At 44.4% G+C, this 21047-nt stretch overlaps 1 protein-coding gene across 5 annotated transcripts in view; it reads right to left on the bottom strand.

Moving 5' to 3' along the window:
* PPP2R5C (protein phosphatase 2 regulatory subunit B'gamma) overlaps positions 1 to 21047 on the bottom strand; it is a 90826-nt gene that overhangs the window by 14627 nt on the left and 55152 nt on the right. For all 5 annotated transcript variants that reach the window (XR_014466194.1, XR_014466195.1, XM_083166360.1 and 2 more), the window contains 2 exons: positions 6811 to 6870; positions 6339 to 6447 (listed from right to left, as the gene is read on the bottom strand). Coding sequence is in view for 3 of the 5 variants with exons in the window: in XM_083166360.1 (XP_083022486.1) it covers positions 6339 to 6447; positions 6811 to 6870 (169 nt within the window). In the remaining 2 variants the exon portion in view is untranslated. The remainder of the gene's footprint in view (positions 1 to 6338; positions 6448 to 6810; positions 6871 to 21047) is intronic.

Raw genomic sequence — 21047 nt, 5'->3', positions numbered from 1 at the left:
TTCAACTTCCAGAGCACACTAGGATACATTGACTCAGTACAACGCCTGAACTTATTAATATGCACAATCAATTTAACATAACCATTATAACATGATAACCCATGAAAACTGTATTACTTACTGAGCATAAGGGAGTGATTGCTGCATCACCAGGATAGAATCAGAGAAAGGGATTTGAACGGTAAGTTCTTACAAAAATCCATTTTCTCTTTCATCTATCCTGGTGACGCAGCTTGACCTTGGGACGTTCAAGAGACAGTCCTTTGGGAGGGTACGCTCAGGTTTGCAGTTCTCATCACTGCTCGCCCGAATGATGCGTCCTTCGACGCAAACTCATGGAACTTGTAAAATTTGGTGAAAGTGTGAACAGATAACCAAGTGGCAGCCCTGCATACTTGTTCAGCTGTAGCTCCATGGCGCACTGCCCAAGTGGCAGCAACCAACCTGGTGGTATGAGCATTGATCCTGGAAGGCACTGGTCTGTAAACTTTAGTATAGGCAAAAGCAATTACTGACCTCAACTACCTAGCAATGGTCTGTTTAGAAGCAGGCCAGCCCTTTTTGTGTACAGCATACAACACCAAAGAATCCGTTCTACCGAGATCTTTCACTCTGTCCACATAAATGCGCAAAACATCCAAATTTTTTAGTCTGTCCCTTTTTTGGTCTTATCCAGAGGACTGAACACCAGAAGAACAAATTCTTGGTTAAAATGAAACGAAGAAACAACCTTAGGTAAAAACTTAGGAACCGTTCTAAGCACAGCCCTATCATCATGAAATACTAAAAACGGAGGCTTACAAGATGATGCTCCTAACTCAGAAACACGCCTTGCTGAGACGATTGCCAACAAAAAAAAGTCAATTTCCATGTGAGAAAATTCAGGTCAGCCGACCTTAAGGGTTCAAACGGAGGTTTCTGCAAAACTGACCACACCGTTAGTAAGTGCAGGGTAGTAGGCTAAATTGGTATAGAAAGGCAGCCACGTTATTCTCCTGACCAGGCTATATGTTAGCCTGCCAGGATGTCAGAGTCACGCCAGTGACACCTGGACAGCAGATGTCCCTGGCTTTTACTCTCGGAAGAAATACATGATGTAGATGTGTATCCATTATGACCCCCAGAAACTGCAGTTTGAGTAGGACACAAGTGAGACTTTTGAAGATTCAGGATCCACCCGTGGTCCTGTAAAAACCAAAAGGCTACTGGCAGGTTTTGCTGTAGTTAATCCGCCTACTCTGCTTTCAACAGCAGATCGTCCAAATATGGAATGACAACTATACCCTGTAGTCTCAGGGCCGCTGCCATTACCGCCATAATCTTTGTGAATACCCTTGGACCTGTAGCCAACCCAAAAGGTAAGTGCTTGAAATTGCAGGTGTAACCTCCCTATTGCAAAACGCAGTAAGGATTGATGTTCCCTGCAAATGGTAACATGTAAATACAGGTACAACCCCGATTTTCCGGAAACCGATGGTCCGGAACCTCTTTTAATCCGGACACATCGGGTGCCAGTTAATGTGTTTTGTCTGTAAAATAATTTGTGGGAGGGCATAGGACGGCAGCAGAAGGGCTTAGAAGGGAAGTGGGAGTGTATTGCAGTGCAGAAGGGGAGAGTAACGCTGCGGGGACGGGCAGCGCCGTGCTGATTAGGTGAGCCTGAGATGTGCTGCAGAGGCTTGTAATCATGATACAAGCTGCGGGGGTTGGGGAGGGGGGAATCAAGCTGCGGCGGGTCACGCTGCGGGGGTCTCCCTGCATTCAGGGTACACCACCGAAAATCCGGCAAAATCGGTAATCCAGCTCAGTGCTGCAACCGATGATGCCGGAAAATCAGTGGTGTACCTGTATGAGTCTTGAATGTCCATGGACGCTAGGAATTTCCCCTTGCTCCAAACTCAAAAGAACTGACCTCAGGGATTCCATCCTGAAATGGACCACCCACAGGTGGTGATTTAGAGATTTCAAATTCAAGATTGGCCTGAAAAATGGTCTGGCTTTGGTACAAAGAAAATAATGGAGTAAAACCCCTTATCTCCTCTTGCAATACCAGAAACAATACGCCCTTCTCCAGGAGAGACTTTGCCGCCCACAAAAGGGCCATTTTGAGGAGAATCTCTATGGGCAACGGAGTAGGTAAGAACCTTTTTGGAGGAACCCCTTTCAGGTTTATCCTGTAACCCTGGGACACCACATTGAGGACCAAAGGATCCTGACCTTACAAGTTCTAAGTGTCCTGGAACTGCAAGAGGCGACCCCCCACGCTGAGTACAGATTGGGGAGACTCCGCCCCATCATGCTGAGGGCTTCTCCTCCCCTTTGGAAGCCTGTTTCTTTGTAAGGGCTCCGAAGCAGGACTTTGAAGCTTTTCCCTTTCCAGCAGCAATACGTCCTCTACTGGAATGACTCCTGGAGGACGCACCTCCTCTAAAGGAGAGCCGAAAGGAAGGACGAAAGGCCGCAAACCTAGATGAACCTCGTTTGGCTGCTGATGTAGGAAGAAAAGTGCTCTATCCCCCCCCCCCCCCCCTTTCCCCCTTGCTTGCTTAATAATGGCTTCCAACTGAGCCAAAAAGTAATTCTCACTTAAAGGCCAAAGCCTCCAAGGATTTCTTGGATTCATTGGGCGGTATTCAATGAGCCTGATTCGCCATGTTTTTATGGCGAATTTGTGCTGTTTGGCGAATTTTGGACTAAAACGGTGAATCACCCTATTCAATGACCAGATGGCGAATACATTTCAAGGTTTTTTTCGCCATGATTCACCGAGTAGCAATCGCTATCTTTTTATGGAGAAGTGGAATGTGAACTTTTAAAATAAAGTGTTTTGTTTTTTACATTTGGTATCAAAAAATCAGGAATTTTATTCTGAGGAGGGGCATGCTATTTTTATTCATGTGCTGTAAGCACATGAATATATATTTAATTAAAAAAAAATATATATATATTTTTTTTTTACACAGCAGCCAGCAGGGGGCGCCGGAGCCGAGCCGCTCATTACATATTCATATATTCACTGCACCCGATCGGGTATAGTGTATATACGGTCCCCTGCTGGCACCCCCGGGGGGCAGCCTGTGCTGCCTGGCACCCGGGGAGCCCACCTCCCCCCCACAAACGTTCTGGGGCAGGCAGAGAGACTTCCATCTCTCTGCCTGCCACCGTCCTCAGGCTCCCTGCGGCATTCGCCGCAGGAGCTCATATTCGCCGGTCAGGGGCTCGCTGCCCCTGACTCGTTGAATACCGGAGCCGGCGAGGCTCCGGAACGTGGCGAATGTGCAGCGAATCCAAAAAAGGATTCGCTGCACCTCGCAGGTATTCTCATTGAATACAGCCCATTGTCAGCCTCCCAAGCTTTGAGCCACAAAACTCTCCTAGCATACACAGAAACAGCTGATATATTGGACAGCATTTTAACCGCTTCTTCACCAGCCTCGCACGTATATTCCACTGCTGCTTTAAGCTTTTCAGCTAAAGCCAAGGACTCAGTCTGGTTGCAGAAAAGAGCACAGGGTATTTGCCCACGCAATCAAAGCTTTGGATACCCATGCGGAGGCAATTACAGGCCTAAGAATAACCCACACTTTCAAATGCTGCTTTCAAACTGCCCGCCTTGCACAGGTAAAGGCGTGGCTTTTTATAATCTAGCAACGGTAGCATCTACCAAGGGAACTTTTTCCAACAACTCAACATGCTCCTCCGGCATAGGGTATAAGTTCAAAAACCATCAGGATCTTTTTGTCGGGTGTTTTCCAAGCCCCAATTAACAAGTCCTACATCCCCTCATCTGAGGGAAAAGTGACTGCGTCTCTGCCCTGTCTCTTGAAAACTCCCTGAACTGGAGCTTTATCATCTTCAGATAAATGTAATGCCTGTTTCACAGCCAAAATCAAATCCTCAATACCAGGCACAGAAATATCAATATCATCCTTCTGGTCCCAGTACTTCTCAGGCCCACATTCTCCCTCCTCATCAGAATCCACATTGAGGATAGGAAGAGAGGCTACAGAATGTCTAGAGAACCCTTCAGGGTCCCTAGAAAACTGCTCCATGAGAGCATTAAACTGTTAAATGCCCTGCATGACCTGCAAAAGGGCCGGCTCCAACTGTGATAAGGGAATGGAACCAGTGGACTGTTGAGAGGATGGCGATGGTCTAGGAGATTTTACCAATTCATCCCTCGGCCGGTTTAAAACCTGCACTAAAGCAGTGACAGACTTGCCTAGGGAAGCAGCCCAAGCCCGTCATCTACGATCCCCCCCCTGTGGGGAGCCGGCTCTGGGGTCCCACCTGGTCCCAGGAAGCTTCATTTTCAATGAAGCTGGAAGCACTGTGCAGAGAGATCAGACAGTGTCTCTGTACGCAGGGCGCTGACAGGACGTGCTTTTGTCAGCCCCTGCTGCGCTGTAAGTGTGACTGTTCCTGCCCTAACAGTGTAAAATTAATAAAATAAAAAAACACCTAGCTATCTCTCTCTTCTGGCTACTTTCCACAGCCCATTCAGCATAGCACCCACTCCTGTGGGCACCTAAACAAAACAGAGGAATCCTGGGATGCAGAAGGGAGGAGCCTGCCTCTCTGAAAGTTTATCCTAGGTGCCTGGCTCCTTTGGACTCCTCCTACATCCCAAGGTCAAGCTGCGTCACCAGGATAGATGAAAGAAAAAATAATGACAGGATAAATCAGATTAGATATCGTTAACATTTTTATTAACGATATTGGGATGGGGTTACTCAGCAATGTATCCATCTTTGTTATTAAATCATCAGAAGATGTCACCACGCTTCAAAATGATCTTTACAATCTAGATGAGTGGGCAAAAAAGTGGAAGATGAGGTTCAATGTGAACAAATGCAAGGTCATGCACCTTGGGAGACCTAAGCAATGTGCTAGTTATAACCTAAGCGGGGATGAATTGGGTAAATCAGTACTCGAAAAGGATCTAGGAGTCCAAATAGACAAACTGGGGTGTAGTGCTCAATGTAATATAGCAACAAAAAAGGCCAACAAAATTCTCGCATGTATTAAAAGGGGCATGGAAACTAGGGACTGAAAAGTAATTATGCCTCTGTACAAATCATTGGTTAGACCACACCTCGAATACGCAGTGCAGTTCTGGGCTTCGCACTATAAAAAGGACATCATAGAATTAGAAAAAATCCAAAGAAGAGCAACAAAGCTTATTAGGGGAATGGAGAATTTAAGCTACGAGGAGAGATTAAACAATTTGGGACTATTTACACTAGAGAAAAGACGTTTAAGGGGGGATATGTTCAACATGTATAAATATATCAGGGGCCAATATAAGGAACTGTCAAACACCCTTTTTTCTACTAGAAAGGAATCTAAGACGCAAGAGGCACAAGTTTAGATTAGAAGAAAAAATATTTTGTTCGTCTATAAGAAAACAATTCTTTACAATCAGAGCAGTCAAACTTTGGAACTCTCTTCCTGGAGAAGTGGTGTCGGCAGACACTTTAAATAGGTTTAAAATAAGGTTGGATAAACATTTATTGGTTAAAACATCCATGGGTACGCATAAGTAACAATCTGTCTTTAAAATATCAGAACATACAGTACAACAACTGATAAGCTACTTCAAACATAGGTTGAACTAGATGGACGCAAGTCTTTATTCAGCCTCCCCTACTATGTAACTATGTAGATTACATATTGCAAGTCATTTTAAGTGGTACATTCTGGACAACGTAATCTGTGCTCCTCTCCTGCATTACTTTGTCGTGACTCATGCATTTCCCAATCGCTAGGTCGCAGTTCTTCCTCTCCAAATATCGGTGTTGTGGTTCCACATTCCCCACACCGCTCCCAATCTGAGTCGCAGCCACTCTTCTCCTGATGTCTGTCACTGTTGTCCCCCTCCCCAGCCTTTCCTCTCTTGATGCCTGTGTCATGGTTCTCTTTCTCCCAATGTTTAGGTCATAGGCCCCCCTCTACCCCAATTTGTCAAAGCCCCTGTTCTCCCCGATATCTCCCTTTGTCGTGGCCCCTCCTTTCTCCAGCTGCCTGCTGTGTTGCATACCCCCTAATCTCCACGGCCTGTTCCTCTGTCACAGACCCTCCCACTAGGGTATCTGTTGCAGCCCTTTTGCTCCTGGCTCGGACCCTCTGCCCCGACAGAGACCCAGGGAAAGGAGGAGCTGGAACAGACAGTACAATGTGGCAGAAACTCACATGTATAATCCTAAGTCAAAGGTCAAGATGCATGTAAACGCTGACTAGTGTAACTCTGGCTATGAATGGAAAGTCCACCTCGGACAGCCCAGAGACTGTACTGCTCTTAGTAAGACAAAAGAAGCTGCATGAGGTTAGACAGTTACCTGCGGATGGTACACACTGAGTGACTTCACTTTGTGCAATGGTAATAACACCTTCAGTAAGAAGATCTTGTGCTCTTCCTTTAATGGTAAGGCAAATCCATTAATTATACTGAAAAACAGAAAAAGATTTCCCCATGTAACAAGTCATGTAATCAGCAATAGATATACAGTTCTCTCCATTCCCACGTGTGTGGAGGGCACAGATCTACCCAGTCAGTGGTATACGGAGTACAGATCAGAGGCTGCCTATAGAGATACAGCTATACAGTGACAGCTAAGGTGGTGGACTGGGGACTTTCTGGGGCAGCAGCTGGCTGTATGCATTCTAAGCTACTGCTAGAACTGTAGGTAATCCTGGGTGCTGCTGTAAGGGGATCCTTTCTGTACCCAACATACATGTTGACATCTACACACATACAATATAGATTTCTGCTCTGAATGATCGGTAGTGAAAAATAAAAACACGACTGACCTGCCAAGGATTTCCAAAAGCTCAGCGATGCCATTGTGATGTTCTGTCTCATAAATAAACCTGTGGAAACACAAAAGCAAACACTGAAATTGTCTGAAGGCCTAGAGCCCGGTCTTATAGATGGTGCTGCAGCCACTGTACCACATCACTCTATGGAGGCAGGAATAATGGTTATCGAAGGCGCGATGTGCCAATAGACTAGCAGGAGTGCTGAGAGAATGTGGCCATATCAGGGACACCGAACGGATCGCAGCCATATCAGGGACACGGGAGACCCATATGGATCACAGCCATAAGGGAACACTTCTGTACAGGATGGGGAATTGCACCTGTGTGTAGGCAGCACAACATTTTGATCATACCACCCAGACAGACTGCACGCGCACACACACACACAAAAAAGAAAATTCCCCAAAACAGGCTATGTTCCCTTAATAGACATCACATATGATGCCAATATGACCCATTCCAAGCAGAGAGCATACAGAAAAGCTACTGTACACACTAGTACATAGACAGCACATCCTGTGTCACTACTAAGAACTAGAACACACATCACTTGTGTCACAGCATCAGAGCCATCAAACAACCCTGAATACATGGTAAAATCAGACAATACATATGATCAGAGCAAGTAATTAGGTGTGATACAGATCTCAGCCAGAGAACGTTCTGTGCGCCAGCAACTGCTATATCATGCCATACAAGTGCTCTCAGCCAGGTTCGTGTGGACCTGTTCTCAGGGGGGCTAGATCACCGGAGCAGCTGTGGGCACCCGTCCCCGGGTACCAACCCTCAGTAATCTCTCTACTTCATCTGGCTGCTCAGCGGCACTTCTCACACAGGGGCAGACGTATTATAGCGGCGAAGCAGTAAGGGACATTGACAAGATGTATTAACATCTTGTCTGCCGAAGCAGGGGAGCGCTAAAACCTGTAAAATCAGTTTACACTGATGCGCGGTCTCTTGCCCCCCGGCCGGCTTGACGGCGCATGTGCAGGATCTCGCTGCTCATGCAAGATCCCCAGCGCAGCCCAGAGCTAACCGCAGGGACAGCGCTGTCCCTGCTGTTTAGATAGGGTTTCGCCAACAGCAGGCTGTTGCGTTGCTGACCGTTCATACATTCGGCCTGCTATCATTTAGATAGCAGTGCCGATATGGACAGGGGCGCATCTTGATACGTGGGGGAGAAGAGGTATCAGTGCACATAACGTGCGCGGATACCCCTTCTCCCCCATAACGCACGGTCATACATCTGCCCCATTGAGTGGTAGCACAGGCTGCTAAACGGTCTCCGCTCTACAGTTCCCATCCCAAACATGGTATTTCCCAAGCTCCAGGGACTGCTCCTAGCCCTCTCGGGACAGATTTTTAGTACTGGAGTCACATAATGCAATGTATTCAAGAAGACAGGAAAGACAACTCTGCTGGGGCACACGTAGAATGAATAGTTTTATTAAAACATTTACATTTTTAGTACAGGTGCAACCCTGATTTTCCAGCAACCGTTGGTCCGGAACCTTCTTTAATCCGGACACATCGGGTGCAGGGCGGAAGTAAAATATTATTTGGTTTTTAGCCATAGTGGGGACTGTGGGAGGGCTTAGAAGTAGTTGCGAGGGCAGTGGTAGGGATTAGAGAGGAAGTGGAAGGCTATTGGGATGCAGCGGAGGGATCAAGTTGTGGGTGGGGGGTGTCGTGCTGCAGGGACTGATACAGGCTGCGGTATGTGGAATGCCCTGTGAGCCAGAGACAAGCTGCGGCGGAGGTGAGAGCCGAGCTGCGGGGATTGCGCTGCGGAGTCACGGTGCTTTAAAACAGTGTCACTGATAATCCGGCAAATTCGGTAATCCGGCTCAGTGCTGGAACTGACGATGCCGGATAATCGGTGTTCACTAGAAGATAAAAAATCAATAGAAGTTCCTTCAGTTAGCCTGCAAACCATACTCCAATCTTTTGTGTGTCCATGCAGAGTAGTAAGTGATACAATAGTGGTGACATTGTTACAAAGATAAAGCTGCACAATTATACAAATATGTATTGGCCTCTGTTGTGAGAGACTTGGGGGGGCGATCCTATTATACCCGAAGGGTGCGGATGCGCACTGTGTTCGCAAATCATAACACCGGGCCGAATTTGCTGAAAAGTGCTTGCATAGGGGTGCAAGCAATTTTCAGTGAATTTGGACCTTGCAAAGGGTGCAAGTTAGGCTTAACTCTGTGCTGTTTTCAGTGTTAAAATGGCACCTGAACCCTTTGGTGTGAATAGGATCGACCCCATAGTGGAGAGAATAATATCCCGTGAATCACGTGTCTCATGGCTTGAGCTTGTGAATTCAACTGCCATTTGTTAAAGTGCCATTGTTTAAGTGTGGAGTTACATACAAGAAGAAGTAGTGGGTTTAGAAGGTGAATTGTGGAATGAATCTGAGGGGATTGTTTATTCTGTGTATTTAAATTGGGTTTTTTCCCCCCTCTCAGTATAGTACAGCAGGAGGGAGTGTGGGTAACTGCTCAGTATAGTACAGCAGGAGAGAGTGTGGTTAACTGCTCAGGTGTTTAGCCGATTAGTCTCCGCAGTAAAAAACAGCAAGAGGCAATCAGGTCAGAGGCTGACTCAAGTGCAGAAGAGAGGATTGGTAGCTGGGTAATAGTTAGGTGGTCTAGGAGGAATAGATGACGTAGGGAGTTCAGGCAAGCTCTGAGGTAACAAACGCTAATCGATATGCCTAAATGGACGAAGAAACTGTGGTTGGGAGCGAGGAGCTGGCAGAGAAGGGTTCCTCTAGCAACCAGAGGAATAACCCCCTCTGGCAGGCAGGGTAATTCAGAGAGGAAGGGCCCAAGGCAGATAGTGGTGGTATGGGATTCAATTATTAGGAAAGTGACTAGGGCAATCTGTTATCGGGACCGTTTACCAGGTGCTCGGGTAAGTCATATTGGGGACCGTGTGGACAGATTATTGGGAGGGGCTGGGGAAGACTAAGCAGTTTTGGTGCATGTTGGCACAGATGGGATGTCTTCAAAAAAAGACTTCAGGGATCTAGGCAATAAATTTAGGGCAAGGACATCTAAGGTAATCTCAGAAATATTGCCTGTGCCACGAGCTACCCTAGGTAGACAGAGGGAGATTAGGGAGGTTAATGTGTGGCTCAAAGATTGGTGCAGGACGGAGGGATTTAAGTTCCTAGAGAACTGGGCAAACTTCTCGGTCAGGCGCCATCTCTTTTGCCCTGACGGATTGCACCTGAACGAGTAGGGGGCAGGGGTGCTTGGGAGTAGAATGGTGGGAAGGCTCGAAGAGTTTTTAAACTAGGCAGGTGGGGGGAGAATATAGAAACCTTACACCAGGGGTAGCAAACTCCAGTCCTCGAGAGCAACCAACAGTTAATGTTTTCCAGATCTCCTCACAGAATCACAAGTGAAGTAATTTGCTCATCCTGTGAATCTTTTTTGCAGCAGCTAGTTAGTCTGGAAAACTGTCGGTAGCTCTCGAGGACTGGAGTTGGCTACCACCGCCTTAAACCAATGAGTGTAGAATATAGGGCAAAGACAGCTACATTGTGGAGGAAGCAAGGAGACACACAGCCAAATACAAATATTGTCCATGATACTGATTTATCGTTTCAGGAACCATATGTAACATGACAATGGCAAAGGATAAACGAGATCTGAAACGCCTTTATCTGAATGCTAGGAGTTTAACTTGTAAAATTGGAGACCCTAGTTTTGGAGGAAGATTTTGATCTCATAGGTATTAACGAAACCTGGTGGGATGAATCAGATAAGTGGGAGGCTAACATAGAAGGTTGTAGTCTGTTTAGAAAAAATAGATTAGGTAGAAGGGGAGGGGGTGTATGTTAAACCATCCTTAAACCCATACATAAGGGAAGACATACAAGAGCACAATGGAGTTAGTAGAATGGATATGGGTAGAAATAACATATATTATTAAAGGGGCTAAAAAACCTTATAGTAGAAACAGGTTATAAAACCACCCAACATAAATAAGGAAGAGGAACAAAAAAAAAAAAACAGACCTCGTGCTACAGGTGAGAAAAGCTGAAAGCTTAGGGACCTCATTATGGGGGATTAACTACCTAGAAATAAAATTGGAAATATAGGTCAAGAAGTACCGCTAAGGGAAATGTTTTATTGAATGCCCTGAAGGACTACTATTTGTATCAATTTATGGAAAGTCCAACCAGAAACAATATCCTGGATCTCTTGATAAGCAACAATGGGGACATTTTTACTAACAGACATAAGGGGGCATTGGGGAACAGTGATCACAATATGATCACATTTTATTTAAATTTTAACAAAAATAATTATATTGGAGCAACTAGGTCCTTAAATTTCAGAAAAGCAACATTTGGTAAGTTTAAGGAGTTCTTAAAAGTATGTAAACTGGAAGGAATTCTTTAGGAGGTATGGATACTACTTATATCCCGTTCTCACTGCAAGCAAATTCCCGGGTCTAGCATTTCGACCCGGAAATTTGCCTTTTAACACTAATTTTTTTTTTGCAGTGTGAACGGTTCGCATACCCGGATCTCATACACTGTTAAAACCCTTCTTTTTACCAGTGTTTGAGATCCGGGTATGCAGACACGGGTTTTTATGCAGTGAGAACGGGTCAACCAGTGTTAAAAGGCAAATTACCGGGTAAAACTTCACCTTGGAATCTGCCTTGCAGTGAGAACGGGGGTCCATCCCTGCAGTCCCCGGCATTTTAATGCCTTGTAAAACGGTTTATTTCTCACTCGCAGTGAGAACACGGTATAAAAAGGTGGCAAACTTAAAAAAAATACTGCAGGAGGGCCCAGATCAATGTATTCCTAGGGTAAATAAAATAGGATTTTAATACCTGCCAGTAAATTATTTTCACAGAGTTCATATGGGATACTTAGGTCTCATTACATTGGGGAATAGAGGGTATCCGACAGGAGCATAACTTTCTCCAACCAGGGTGTGCTGGCTCCTCCCCTCTAGCTCCCCCTACTAGCTAGTTAAGAAACTGTGCCCGAAGGAAGGATAATGTATGTGAGGTAGAATTAACATGAACAGAAATGTGGTGAGATTATCACCATAACACACACACACACACACACACACACTTTTAACTAAATGTAGTGATTGTAACTTAGAGATCACTAAGTGATTCATACAGAGCAACAGGTCACCAAAGCTCAGATGCTCCAACTCAGGTCAACGGACCTGCAAGGTACAAGCATTATACTGAAGACACTGTCTCGCTACGTGCAAGAACAGTGGATAAACAAGATCACAGAAACTGCAATCAAGGCACCGCACTGAGGCGGGCGCCCAGTATCCCAATATGAACTCCGTTCATATGGGATACTGAGGTCTCATTACATTGTAGAGGTCACAAAGCTTCCAGAAAGAGCGGGAATGTGCGGAGCCTGTTGCAATACCGCCTGCCCAAACTGGGTATCATCCTGCGCCATAGTGTCAAATTTATAGAATTTAACAAAAGTGTGTTGACCTGACCAAGTGGCAGCTTTACAAAGCTGCAATGCTGACACGCCCCGAGCAGCTGCCCAGGATGCGCCTACGGCTCTAGTGGAGTGAGCTCTCACAGAGGCAGGTATCGTCACTTGGGCTGCCACATATGCCTGTTGTATGGTGGAACATATCCACCTAGCAACTGATTGCTTTGAAGGCAGGCAGCCTTTCTTTTGTGCATCATAAGGCACAAAGAGACAGTCTTACGGACAATTGTTGTCCTTTTAACATAGACCTTTAGAGACTTCGCCTCCAAGGATTCTGGTAAATCCTGATGTCCTAAACTGGAAGGCACCACAAATCGGCTGGTTCACATGGAACGTTGACACCACTTTCGGCAGAAACGGTGGTCTTGTCCAAAGTTCTGCCCTATCCTGATGAAAGATCAGGTATGGACTTTTGCAGGAAAGAGCACTAAGCTCAGACACTCTCCTAGCCGAAGCCAGAGCTAGCAGTGTCAGTCTCCCAGGTAAGATACTTCAATTCTATAGTGTCCAATGGTTCAAACCATGGTGATTGAAGATAAGTGAGGACTACGTCCAAATCCCAGGGTGCCGTTATAGGCACAACCAGGGGCTGGATACGTAAGACCCCTTTTAGAAACATCTGGACTTCTCGAAATCCAGCCAATTTTTTTGGGGAAAAAAAATAAATAAATAGGAGGGCCGATACCTGGACCTTTAAGGACCCCAGCCGGAGTCCCATATCTAGGCCCACCTGCAGAAAACGTTCTAATATGAAGTACCCTGATGGAAAACTCACCTTTTCACACCATGCCACGTATCTACGCCAAATCTTGTGGTAGTGTGACGCAGTCACCACTTTCCTAGCTTGTATCATGGTATTAGTGACTGAGGAATGAAATCCCTTTTTAAACTACTATTTCCCGCTCAATCTCCAGGCCGTTAAACAAAGCTGCCCTAAGTCCTGGTAGACGAAGGGGCCTTGCACCAGAAGATCCCTTCTGAGAGGCAGCCGCCATGGATCTTCCACTAACATGTTTTGTAGGCTTGCGTACCACGTCTTCCGAGGCCAATCTGGGGCTATTAGAATTGCCTCCACTCTTTGGCTTCAAATTCTTTGTAACACTCTTCCCAGAAGTGGAAGAGGTGGGAACAGATACCAGCTCATACATCCATGTCTTAGTCAGAGCATCTACCGCTTCTGCATCTCTCGTTCTCGAGCAGTATCATTCTACCTTGTTTTTAACCCTGGAGGCCATTAGGTCTATCTGAGGTAATCCCCACAGATTCACAATGCTCCTGAACACCTGGGGGTGTAACTACCATTCCCCGGGGTGAAGGTCGCGACGACTGAGATAATCCGCTTCCCAGTTGTGCACCCCAGGAATGAAGATGGCAGAAATTGCCACTGCATGCAGCTCCACCCAAGCAAGAATCTTGGAGGCCTGCTCTTCGTCCCTCCTTGATGAAAGCAACAGTTGTTGCATTGTCCGACTGGACCTGTATCGCCTGATGTGTTAAGAGGGAGCGAGCCTGCAACAGAGCGTAATACACCGCTCTAAGCTCCAGGTTGTTTATGTGGAGCGGTGCTTCCAGTGGAGTCCATCTTCCTTGGAAGTGTATCACTTGGATTACCGCCCCCCCCAGCCTAGCAGGCTGGCGTCCGTTGTCAACAGAATCCAGTCCTGGATCCCGAATCTCTGCCCCGCTAGGAGGTTTGGCGCATGTAGCCATCATTGCAGGGACAGTCTTGACTTTGCCAACAGGCGTATTAACCTGTGCATGTGGACATGTGAACCCGACCATTTGCTTAAAAAGGTCCCACTGGAATACTCTTGAGTGGAATCTCAAGAACTGGAGAGCCTCGAAAGAGGCCACCATCTTTCTCATCAACCTGATATACAGGTAGACTGCGAGACTCTCTGTTGCCAGGACTTCCATCAACAATTGTTGCAGTGTGGTGATCTTCTCTATTGGGAGAAACACCCTCCTCTCCACCGTGTTTCAGTGAGGACTTGGGCATGTTCAGTACCCATCCATGGTCTGACAGAAGACACCTGGTCATGTCTATTGCTCCATTTAGCCTTGACTCTGAGTCCACCTTTAGGAGCAGGTCATCTATGTACAGAATTATATTTATTCCCTGAGTCCTTAAAAGGAACATCATTTCTGCCATCACTTTGGTGAAGACGTGTGGGGCAGTCGACAATCCAAATGGCAGGGCTTGAAACTGGAACTGTTCGTCCAGTATGGCAAATCTCAAATGTGCCTGGTGTGGGACATACACTGGTATGTGGAGGTATGCATTCTTCACGTCGGTGGATGCTAGGATTTCTCCCTCCTCCAGTCCTGCAATAACCGCACTTAGGGATTCCAACCGGAATTTGAAGACCCGCAAATAGGGGGTTCAAGGATTTCAGATTCAGGATGGGTCTTACCGTTGCATCCGGTTTTGGAACCACAAACAGGTTGGAAAAAATAACGAATTATACTCACGATAATCCCTTTTCTTCTGAATACTTCATGGCAGTCTTACAATGGGTTAACCCCTTATGTCCCAGTATGAGGACAGGTAGTTTTTTCGCATGTGATGCTAGGATCCTCCCCTTGCTCCTCCTCCTTATGGTATATCTGCTCTCTCCCCCTGCTCCCCCTCAGTCTTTGAATGTCTCCGCTGGATCCTAGCCATAAAAAAAAAAAAAAAACAGAGGGAGGGATATATATATGGGCTGCCATGAAGTATTCCGAAGAAAAGGAATTATCGTGAGTATAAGCCGTTATTTTATCCTTCATACTTCATGGCAGTCTTACAATGGGACATACCAAAGCATATATGGAGGGAGGGTAATACAATACCTTAAGACATGACTCGATTGAGAACTTGTCTCCCGAACTGTTCTCTAGTCACGTCCAATTCATAGTGTTTGGCAAACTTATGAATAGAAGACCAAGTTGCAGCTTCACAAATATCCTTCATGGATACTCTTCTTGTTTGTTTATATATGTCACTGTAGTAATATTGTCTGACATTTTTACATGAGAACCTCGAAGTTGATTTTTGAAGAAGCAAATTGCTCGCCATACCGCTCTTAGTTCTTTGATTTGAGGAAGGCTCGCCTTCTTGATTGGACCAGGCTCTTTGACAAGTCTCGTCTTGTGTATGAGCTCCCCAACCTACTGCACTTGCGTCTGTAGTGATGATGATGATGATGATGATGATGAATTGAGGCTTTTCTAGAGACGAGAATCTTTGGTACTTGTGTATTATCACGGCGGCCAGATTTTCTACGTACGGAAGCGTAGTAAAATCCCATTGCATCGCATGTGTGCCATACAATGCGATGGGATTTAATATCGCACCCTATCTTTAATGGTCTATACCACTAAATGACAAAAATGCCATTTAGGGTGGTCCCCCACTAGCCACGTAATCCCGAAGTGTGGCGAGCGGCGGCAGAACGCGTCCTTCGACTTCTTATCATACCCCCACTATCCACGTCGGCGTGGAGTTGATTTTATTTAGTGTGGCGAGCCACACTATATAAAATCAACTCCACGCCGACGTGGATAGTGGGGGGGGGGGGGGGGGTATGAAAAAATTTGGAGGACGGCCACGCTTCGGGATTACGTGGATGGGGGAATAGTGGAGACCCACCCTAAATGGCATTTTTAGGTAATTCCGTGGTATAGAATGTGATGGGTGCTTGTACAATTTTTTAATAGCATCGCATCCTGTATAAAATGCAACGCCATTTTTAATTGCGTCGCATCGCACACATCATACACGGCATGCGATGCGACGCAATTTCCCTACGCAGAATAGCCCTGCACGCTAATAGAGCAGTGGGCGCCGTGATAATACACAAGTACCGAATCTTTTCTTCAGAAGACCTTGCTCCCACCAATTCAGAGAATCTTTTGCCTCTATACGAATGGTCAAAGTAATTTTGAGCCGTCTGATATCTTGCATACTTTAGCAGACTCCATTGAAACGCTTTCATCCTCCATCTGGCCCAAGGAATAATTTTGATAGCAGATGATATCATGCCCAAAAGACTTACTGCTGTTTTTAGCTGAATCCTTATCCTTGTTTGAATGATATTGATTAATTGTTGAATTCTTAAACAACGCTCTTCTGACAGAGATACTGTGAACTCTGTTGAGTCTATTATTACACCAAGAAATTGGATCATCTGTGCTGGTTTTAGCTGTCTTTTCCCCCAATTTATCAACCATCCAGGAATTTGTAGTATTTCTAACACCACTGTAGTGTCTTGAGGACCCTGTGATGAGGAGGTCATCAAGATATGCCCAAATCTTTATTCCTCTATTCCTGAGATGGGTAATTAACGTCACTAACACTTTCGTGAATATTCTTGTTGAAGAAATAAGGCCGAATGGCAGACAAGGGAACTGTAATGTGTTCTTTTCACACAAAATCTTAGATACTTTGTCTGCCTCTTTTACCGGAACATGAAAATAAGTATATTTTAAGTCTATAGAGATTAGGTAGTCTTCTTTATTCCTGTAGTAATTGAATCCAGTGTCTCCACATAGAATTTTTTCTTTTCCATTCTTTCTTTTAATTTTCTTAAATCTAGTATGGCCCAGAAGCCTCCAGACGCTTTTTCTACTGTGAATATTCTTGAGTAAAAGCCTGTTCTTACTTCAAAGGCTGGAACTTCTTCTACTGCTCCTGAAAGAACCAATTCTTGTATGCTTTGAAACAAGACTGATTTCTGTTTTTTGAATTGGGAGACTGGATTCTATAAATTTGTCTCTTCTTGGTCTTGTGGCAAACTCCAATTGATACCCCTTGGTAACAATTTGTAAGACCCATCTGTCGGTTATTGTTCGTTCCCAAATTTTTGAGAACTGAGCGAGTCTTCCAGCCACTGATACTGTAACCACGGGATCTAAACAGTCACTGTTTGTGACCACCTCTTCTGTTGGATTGACGAAAAAATGTTCTCGTCGTCCCTGAGGCATATCTGTCTCTATATGACAGGCCAAGGCCGATAATACCTCGCCTGTCTGAACATTTGCCTAGAAGAGAAATCACCATATTTACCACATTTATCCTGGGGTAATCTAACCGATTTTCCCCCTGACATCCGTTGAATCATGGCATCCAACTTGGTACCAAACAAACATGCTCCTTCAAAAAGGTAAATTTGCCAACAGCCCAGGATCTGAGCCATAATGCTCTTCTGGCCACTATTCCGGATGTGATGGCTTTAGCTGAGAAATCTAGCGTGTGTAATGACGCTTCACAAATATAATCTACTGCAGCTTGTATAGAAGATAGATTTTTTGCTATTTGTTCTCTAGGCACTATCATGCAGTTACTCTGGAAAAGAAACACACCACAAGCGCAATGCTCTGGATACCACCACACCAGACTTTACAGACACAGCATTTGAAATATGCAACCTTTTTAAAGCACTTTCCATTTTGTGATCCATAACCTCCTTTAATGATGCTCCATCCTCCAGAAGGATAGTTGTTTTAGTAGTTAACTTTGCAACTGCATCTACCTTTGGACCAGTACACCATTTTAAAAATTCTTCATCCTTAATAGGATACATTTTATCCACTCTTCATATTCCCAATACGCTTGTCTGCATTCTGCCATTCCTTATCAATATATCTTGGACTACATTATGTACAGGAAAATGTCTGCCTTTTTGTCTCGGTCCTCAAAAAGAGCATGACTTACCTCTTTTGTAGCTTTGTTGTAATTCAAGGTTTTATACAGATTTTTTAGCACTAAATCCACAACATCCAAATTAAATGTACGGTCATCATCCACCAATTTCCCTGATTCTATTGAAGTATCTAAAGAACAGGCATTATCCCATAGATATGGGTTTACATCTTCAGAATCCTGATCCAGGCTTGCCTGAGATCTGCTTCTCTTAGAAGAAGTGGACAAAAAAATTCCTCCTTTGATACAAAAGTCTTTTTCATCCACTCCATTAGCTCAGAAAATTGTGCAGGTGTATTTTGTGCTCCTTGAGCAGGTGATTTTATCTTGGTACATACTGTAGCTCCTATGCATCCCACAAATGTTAAATCACAAGACAGACATTGCTTAGATGTGTACTTCTTTGCAGTCTTCTTTTTTGGTGCTGAAGGCACACTACAAAAAAAAAAGGAAGACCAGTGGCCCATGAGGGTTCCTGTGCCTGTGTTATTTGTAAATGGTGCAGCAGTACCTACTGTGTGGCTACCAGGAGTAGATCGTCCCGATACAAGATACTCTGAACCCTGGTGATGTTCGCTGTGGACCCACATCTCTCTCCCGCTGATACCGCGCTGCACAGAACACCGCTTGAAGCGGTTTGTGAGTAGACAAGCGGCAACTGCCGCTAAAACTTAAACAGACTACAGCGCTCAGTGCTTATTTCAATCACACCCCCGTTACCCTATCTAGCCGCACAGCCCTAAGATAATAGTGCCATGACAACGGGGTGAAATCCAAACCCTGCATGGGATAATAGACTGTAAATTGAAATCTTCTGATGTATGAAATGTCACTAAGAGTAACAGTTAACTATGAAGGGGGATTTCTGCTATAAAGCAATAATGAAATGACATACGGTGTTTCTGTAATCTCTGCTGGAAATTGGATACAATCTGCATGTACACACTATGCAATAATTTGATGTAAATCTAGCGGAATGGTTTGAAGTTTGAGATTTGAAGCTTGAGATTATTACTGCAGCTGTTCACTACAAATGATAAAGTGTCTGTAGGCTAATGATAAAGCTTGCACATCTTGCTGTGAAAATCAGACACCCATAAAACTTGTTACAAAGTAAAAATGAATGGCATACAGTTTATTTGTTGCTGAAAATTGCATACAATCTGCATGTACACACTATGCAAAAGTTTGATATAAATCTAGCGGAACAGTTTTGAAGCTTGATATTATTACTGGAGCTACTCACTGCAAATGATAAACTGCCTGTAGGCGAGTGATAAAGCTTGCATATCTTGCTGTAAAATCAGGCACCAGTAATTGTATTCCAACAGACACAGGGATATGTAGTAGCCGTTATCCTTGTCTATTGCATGTGGACAGATTGAGATAGAATGTGAGCGTACACACCAGGCAACTAGTGAGAATTTTGGAGCCACAAATTTATCCCTATTGACTAAACTATCTAATCACTACCTCTCACTTTTGGCCATTCTCGCATTCTGATGACTAGCACTAGTCTCTGCAATACACTAGTAACAGACAGTGAAAGGTGAACCCAGAACAACAGAAACGGCTATCTCTGCCTATCACTTCAATCTGAGATTGTCAAAAGTATTGTCTCATGATATATTTGAGGCAATACATGCTGATATCTGACAGAACAGTCACTGCAGACTAAACATTTCAGAGACTTTTCTCTTTAAAAACAGGGATATATTCAATCCCTGTCTACTAAATTCCCACAGCAAGGCACTCTCAGTCAGATAGCCGAGCGAATACCATGCACTGCCAATTAGGCAACAAGGTCGCTCTGAACAATCAATATTGACAAACAGAAGCCACCCCTGTGCTCTTATCAAACTAGTGTATGGAAACACTACATTACCCCTCTCTCATCTAGCATCTGATACTGGTTTGAGATACTAGAAAGCAGAGGAGGGAAGCAGTGACACAAAAAACACACAATCTCATTTCCTACCTATCTCTTTCACTGAAAGCAATTGTCATATGCTAATCGGCAATCAATAATTGAGAGAGAACCAATAATAGATGTGGGGAGCAAACAGGAAGTGCCAGATATTAATACAATGCAAGATAATATAAAGGGGTTCAAAAATTTAGAAAAACCTCTAAGGGCTTCTTTCTGGGAACATCTGGTATATGGTAACAAAATCTTCGCTAATGGAGAATAATTATTTCTGTGTATAATAAAGTTTAACAGCACATTTGTATCCTAAAGTTAAAAGGTACAAATAGCTATATGTGAATAACACATACCTGCATCCTAATCAAGAGGTGCAGAAAGCACATTTGGGGTTATCAAAACCACTATAACGTATATTCCCGAAATGGTGACAAACGTCACCCCTCCTTTTAAGAATAAAACAAATTAAAAGTTATGTTTTAAAGTATTATAATAATACAAAACACATCAATTTAAAGCGTGCTCCAGGTAAGACTTAATCAGTCTTTTCTCACCTCTTACCGCAAGGCCTCTCTTTCCAGTTAAGTTCTCTGAAACTTTCGGGGAGCACCACCAACAGGATATACTAGAGATCATCTTCGTATAAAAACCATGTTGGTTTAGTCATTAGATAAATTCATGAGATGTTCTGTGCGGATTCACACAAACCCCTTCCTATACTCAGGACACACAGGCAGCTCAAGGAAAAGAAATTCCATACTGAATTAAAAAAAGAGAATTCTTCACCATTAGAGCAGTAAAATTCTGGAACTCATTACCGGCGGGGGTGATTACAGCAACTACTGTTAATGAATTTTAAAAATCTAAACTGGATGCATTTTTGGCCACTAGATATGACATACTCAAGTCAGTAGTTACAAGTTAAATAGGTTGAACTCGATGGACTAACTTATTTTATCAGCCTTAATCACTGTTACATACATATAAGCTTTAGGTGCATATTCTCAGGTCTAAGAAAAAGTATGGAAGATGCCAGTGCAGGTGTTGGCTTACATTAAGGGGGGTATTCAATGTCAGGGTCATGGCAGTCGAGCTTGCTCGACCGCCGTGACCCA

This window comes from Crinia signifera, chromosome 12 (genome assembly GCF_055691185.1).
Source record: "Crinia signifera chromosome 12, ASM5569118v1, whole genome shotgun sequence".
Lineage (NCBI taxonomy): Eukaryota > Metazoa > Chordata > Amphibia > Anura > Myobatrachidae > Crinia > Crinia signifera.
The sequence above is the reverse complement of the archived record's forward strand: the minus strand, read 5'-3'. Positions and strand labels throughout refer to the sequence as shown.